This window comes from Lipotes vexillifer, unplaced genomic scaffold (assembly GCF_000442215.2).
Source record: "Lipotes vexillifer unplaced genomic scaffold, Lipotes_vexillifer_v1.1 scaffold325, whole genome shotgun sequence".
In the NCBI taxonomy this organism is placed as follows: Eukaryota; Metazoa; Chordata; class Mammalia; order Artiodactyla; family Lipotidae; genus Lipotes; species Lipotes vexillifer.
Window position 1 is genome coordinate 1970830 of NW_006799313.1, and position 6648 is coordinate 1977477.

At 37.1% G+C, this 6648-nt stretch overlaps 1 protein-coding gene across 1 annotated transcript in view; it reads left to right on the forward strand.

Annotated features, from left to right (window-relative positions):
• The window catches only part of PDE6C (phosphodiesterase 6C), a 64938-nt gene that overhangs the window by 54012 nt on the left and 4278 nt on the right, over nt 1-6648 (forward strand). The window contains exons 16-18 of the mRNA XM_007471575.1: nt 3169-3269; nt 4996-5103; nt 5189-5252. Coding sequence (XP_007471637.1) covers nt 3169-3269; nt 4996-5103; nt 5189-5252 — 273 coding nt within the window. The remainder of the gene's footprint in view (nt 1-3168; nt 3270-4995; nt 5104-5188; nt 5253-6648) is intronic.

The following is a 6648-nucleotide window of genomic DNA, read 5'->3' on the forward strand; positions in this document are numbered from 1 at the left end:
ATCGGCAGGCGGACTCTCAAGCACTGCGCCACCAGGGAAGCCCAGAAACAGGATCTTTTATGTGAATCTTATAACCACAGCTGAAAAAGAAACCACTTAGAAGCTCTTCTTTTAAGAACCTTAGCTGTGAGAGAAGGAAAAGAGAAAATAGAATATTAAGAAAGGGTTTTTCAATTAGAGGCCTGTACAGTGTTTTTAGATGAAAGTGAAAATGAGTGAGAAGAGTGAAAATAAGGAATATTGTGCTATCAGCAAAGGACGCAGTACTGAATAAGGGTTGAGTGTACACTTTTTTCTTAATTATACTAATTTTAAAAGTGTGACATTAATCATCTTTTTAAAAAATCCAGTATTGATTTACTTTGTAAAGTGAAAGACCTTTTGACAGTCTGTCTGCTTTAATATAGCTGTTTTATTATTTTGGATTAGAAAAAGGTATGACTTAAATGAAGTTTAACAGTATTAAGTCATATTTCTCTCTTTATATATAGCTTTTCTCTCTCACATATATTTAGCAAATAGCAACAGGTATCCAGGTTTAAAAATAAAAGTACCTGTATTAAAGTAATTGGTGCATAAAAAACATTGATTTACTTGGTTGATGGTTGTGTAGTCTGTACAGTCTGGCATTTGGTAGACTCAAGGTCTATCCTAAGGGATTATTTATTTAAATTCAGCAGCCTGCTTTGTGTGCCCCCTCTCCCCATTCTATAATATTTTTATTTGGCTCTTTTTTGTAAGTTTTTATTTGTTTTAATTTTTTAAAATTACATATATTTAATGTATACAACATGCTGTTTTGCTATACATATATAGTAAAATGATTACTACAGTCATTAATTAACATTAACCTTTTTGTGTGTGTGTGTGGCGAGAACACCTGAGATCCACTCTTTTAGCAAATTTTTCAGTGTAAGGATTAAAATGACTTCATGTGCTATTAATCTGTCTAAAAGTTTAAGGCATTTCCACACGACCCCAACTTTTTGTCCTTAGTACAGCAGTCAAGGATGACTTTAAGTGCTTCTGGATCTACGAAGTATGTGTCAGAATTACATAATGCACATTATTTTGGGAACATGATAACGTGTATCAGTGAACAGATAAAGGCAGTGACTCAGTGATGTAAATATGCCACTGGGTCCCCACCAGTCCAAGGGCAGGCCACCAGTGTACCAAAATCGGGCAGGTTAAGTGGGATTAAAATGACAAATGGCCCACTTACTCTTCCTTCTTCCTGGTCAATCCAGACCAGGTTAAAAATAACCTGTATCCAGACAATTTGGTGCAGAGATTATGCCCAAGGGGCTGCTGTGCACTGTCTCAAGTAAGACATTAATTTTGATCTAGACAAGCTTTCTTTTTGTTCATTATAGTGTCCAACAGCCATTTCTTCTATCAGTTTAAAAATATAGCTGCTATTATGAACTCATTATTTTAACAAATATTACAACTTGCTTTTCTACTACTTGTATCTGCTGTGTAAAATACCATTTTTCTTGTCATGGAAGCTGTTATAAAAAGATGACTTGGGGCTTCCCTGGTGGCGCAGTGGTTGAGAGTCCGCCTGCCGATGCAGGGGACACGGGTACGTGCCCCGGTCCGGGAAGATCCCACATGCCGTGGAGCGGCTAGGCATGTGAGCCATGGCCACTGAGCCTGCGTGTCCAGAGCCTGTGCTCCGCAACGGGAGAGGCCACAACAGTGAGAGGCCCGCGTACCGCAAAAAAAAAAAAAGATGACTTAAATGGAGGTTTGTATTGTGTATACAGTAACACATAATTCTAGTCTACTTCTTGCTAATATTTCAATCTCCTGGAATGACAGAGCTGTATTTGGTCTTGGGTTTGCAATTCTATTTTTACCTGGGGATTACCTCAAAACTTTATATAACAGTAATACTGATATATAATAATTAAATAATTTAAGTATATTTTGTAGCAACTTATAGTTCTGAAATGCATTCCCAGTTATCTCATTTGCATCAACATTCCATAAATATTTATTGATCACAGACTGAGTGCTAGGCAGTTATCAGGGCAGCTGTTGTTATCCCCATTTGATATAACAAATACAGATGTTAAGTGAGGTGTTCAGGATTACACAACTACCAAGTGGGGAAGCTGGGAGCTGAACCTGGGCTCCTTGCTGAGAGGCAGTGTGGTGCCCCGCTGCACTGGTTTAAGTATCTGCTCTGCTGTGTACTAGCTGTGTAACCTTGAACAATTACCTAACCTCTCTATGCTGTGGTTTGTGGTGCAATTAAGAGTGTTCATAGAGCACTTACAACAGTGCCCGGGAATTAGTAAGCATTAGGTGAGTGTTTACCATTATTATTTGGTGCTTGACCCAGTATTCTTTTCTACATTATGCTGCCTCTATCTCCACATAGGTGAATAGACTGTTTCCTCCTTTCCAGTGGAATTTTTCTGTATTTCATAAGTGTTAACTTCATTTGGCAAAACCCACTATACATTTGTCCTTTGGCCTGTATTCCAAAAATGGTGTTTTTGGAATATCATACCTTTTAAAAAACACTCCCAGATTTACACTCTCATTTTCTAGAACACTAAAAATTGAGGCTGATCCGTGTATGAAGAGATTATTAGTGGGAAACTCTTTGAAGAAAGGTATAGTTAAGTCTTTGTAAAATATAATCGCAAGACATCATTTTAAGAACAACTTGGAAGAATTTACTTTTTCCTATGTGTATGTGAGTACTATTGTAATCTGCAGCTTCTGAAAGTTTTCCAGCAATTTCTGTAATCACTCTGAAATTATCTAGTAAATAATTCAACATGTCTAACAATCGGATAAATACCAGATATGCTTTATTAAGGCTCCTCAATTACTACAGAAAATTTTAAATCAATTGTTTTTGTTGAAATGGTCCTGGAAGAAAACACTTTTATTTACTCCAAAATCTTACACATTGATTACCTGAATATTTTGCTAATGATACCCGTTTTTATAGTTTAAATTACCTTACTCAAAGTACAGTAGAGGGGTAACCTAATCCAAGAGAGAAAACTGAAAGCAAAAAAAGTGAAAGACCTAGTTTTTCTTCTTTCTATAATAGGATAATCTATGTTATTAAGCAGTTTGGTTTGTATGTTGAATCAAAGGCAAATTAATGATGGCACTTTATTGTGAATTTTCATCTTACAGAGTTTAAACATCTTCCAGAACCTAAACAAACGCCAGTTTGAAACAGTTATTCATTTGTTTGAAGTTGCAATAATAGCAACTGACCTGGCTTTATATTTCAAGTAAGTACAGAACTCCCTTGCACTCTGTGTGGTTCTGCCTTCCGTAAATGGTCCGTTGCCTTAAAGTTAAAAGGTATTTATTTACACACACACTTCTTTTCTTTTTGTATTATCAATAGAATACCCTTAAGATGCCTGATAATGAATTTACTAGACATCTGGAAACATATTTTAAAAAGCTAAGCCCCTAATATTAGTTTATCTGAAGAAATCTGAATTAAAGAATACGCAGCAAGGTAGGCGCACTGTCAGAAGAGCAACGCTACAAAACCTTACGAGGTGACTTTTGTCCCGGTGAATTAATTCATCGTAGTCCACAATCTGGTATTTAGAGTTGCAGGCTCAGACATTTGATCCTGCCAGAGTCCGAGAGTTGAAAAATCTTGGTGATACTGATGCACATTAACAAACTCAAAAACTGCTGACTTATATACAACAGAGCGCTACCCTATTTATAATAATAATAATGATTACCAAGGAGGCCAGATACTCCAAGCTTCCGCACAATTTCTTGTCGGTGAATTATAAAGTTTAAAATGTATTAGAACAAGGTGAACTAGTTATAGGATCTAAGTATCTAACAGCTTGGATGGGCAGGTATTAAATTGTGCCTCTCTGATCCTTCTTCATTAAAAATTTATGTTAAACAGTTCAAACATGAAGACAGATATTTAGAAATATATAACATATCCAAATAGCTATAGCTCAGATTCAACAAATGCTAAGATTTTGTCTTACATCTTTTTTTTTCTTTAAGGGGAAAAAGTGATGCAGTTGAGGTATCCCATGCCCACTCTATAATGAAAACCCTCTCCCCTTCTCCTTCGCAGGTACCACCATCCTGATATTGCTGTGTATTCATCCTTCCCATTCATGTTTTTATATGGCATTAAGGGTGTTTAAAATTTTTCCATAAATGGTATCATACCGTGTATACCTTTCTACAGCTTGTTTTCACACAATGTTTTGAAGATTTAGCTTGGTGGTAAATGGAAATCCAGTTCATTCTTTTTAAATGTATATTCACCTGTGTGAATATACCATAATTTAGCCATTCTTCTATTCATGGACATTTAGATTATTTCCAATTTTTCATCACTGCCTACATTGTATATCCTTGTATATATATGAGAGTTTCTGTAAAGTACATATCTAGAAATGGGATTGTTGTAGGGTTTGCATATTTTAAATTTTATACCACATTGCAAATCCTACTGCACTCCTGAGTAGGTATGCCAATTTAAACTCCCACCAGCAGCATACAAGAGTCCCTGTTATCCCGTATCTGGACTCTTCTTGATCTGGGCTTATTTAAATCTATTTATTTTGTTAATCTGAGTGTGAGATGGTATTTTATCGCTCACACTTGTATTTTCATATCTTTTCATATATTTTGGCTTCTAATTTTTTGTTGGTTTTATGCATTACAGTGTTTCATCACAGCCTGTGGCCTTTGTTATCTTTTTTTGTCACATGTAACTCTTAGTTTTAATGTATTCAAACTTAACAGTTTTTTTCCCTTTCTGGCTGGTGCTTTTTCTGTCTTAAACCCTTTCTATGCCAAAGTTACACAGCCATTCCCTGTTCTGCTCCCCTTGCCCCTTTGATCCACTACATGGACATTTGATGAAAACTGGGAACATAAAACCTGAAAAGCATGCATTAAAGACACTTTTTATTTCTGGTCTTACATGCTAAAATTGTTGCACAGCTGTATCTTTTTTAGGAAGAGAACCATGTTTCAAAAAATTGTTGATGCCTGTGAAAAAATGGAAACTGAAGAACAGGCCATCAAATACGTAACCATTGATCCAACCAAAAAAGAGATTATCATGTGAGTAGTCAGAATTTTATTTCTCTTTTGGCAAAAATAACTTGTTTTATATTTCTATTTTAACACTTTTTGTTTTCTTTTAAAGGGCAATGATGATGACTGCGTGTGACCTGTCAGCTATAACCAAGCCCTGGGAGGTACAAAGTCAGGCGAGTAGTTCCCCTTTTCTGTCGCATACTCGGGCTCTGTCTAGGTCCCATGTGAAAGAGAACACGAAGTATCAGGCAACCGCAGAATTTAATGATAGCTATCAGTTATATGACTATATATTTTGTAAGCAATTATCTTCATCACCCTGGTCTTGTCCTCTGAAACAATAGGTTTATAATTTACAAAGAAGAAAAAAGGCATTTAAGAAGTTAAGACAAAAGTACAATGTTCCCTGTTGGGTTTCTGTTAGTGAAGAAAAGCAAACAGCTTTCAAGAGCTCACAAATGTCAGTGGGACAATAGGTCATTTGGGCAGGCCCAGAACAAGGCAAATAGAGGGAACCTTAGGAAGAAAATGCTTTCTGAAAAGAATTCCTTTATCACTGGACTGGCTGTAAGAAGTTTATATAAAATTATTCAGGGAGTGTCTGCATTTTTAATAGAGGAGACAAAGGACGAGACAAGGATGAATCAGTAGTGCCTTCATCTGTCAAGGGTGGCTTTGCACTTACAGTCTCCTCTTCAGTGTGCTGTCAGTTACCAGATGGCACTAAGTGCGAGGTCATATTTAAGGGCGTCTTCCAAGGAAGTTCTTCCCCAACCTTGGGGAGTGCGAGTGGGAGCCATTCATTTACTACTTGGTTTCTTACTAATCGATGAAAGAAGCTTCTCCTTCTCCCTCAGTTAATTCACAGGGAAAACCCTAAGCAGAAGAGGCCAGAATTCACTGGGTTCAACTATAAATGTGGATTTTATTTGTAAAGACAGAATAATCGGAGCCATCAACCCCCAAACCAAACACCTGTGCTCCTTCTGCACTGACTGCCTGCTCTTCCTTCTCTATTCTTTGTCGACATCACCACCCACGCCAGAACCTGGGGTCTTGCTTGAGTCCATCTCCCTCATTTCAAAACCATTCCTGTCCATCGCTCTTGCTACCACCTTAGTTAATACTTTCCCTCTTTCATCAGAACTATGGTGGCAGCCTCCTAAGTGATCCTCTCTTATCATGAACTCTCCAACCTTCCTCTGAGCTGCTGCTGGGACTGCTTATAAATAGACCTCTGCTTGGCCACAGCATTGCTTAAAAGCTTTCTAAACTCCCCAATGCTGGAGGTTTTCAACCTTTTTTAAAGAAAGAAGCAAAGTCTATTTTTCTCACACAAAAAGGTGTACAAAGATCACTTTATAAAAGAGAAAAAGTAAAGTTACTTTAGCTTAAATTTCTCTTGCCATCCATTTTTGTGCCACTCATGCACTTTGGAGAGACCCTATGGCTCAAGAATAAGAACTACTGGCCCAGAGAATCAGGTTAAACTTCCCAGCAGAGCTTACATGGCCTGTCATTACCTGTCCTTAACTCCTACTCCCCAGTTTCTTTCTTTTCACTCTTTCC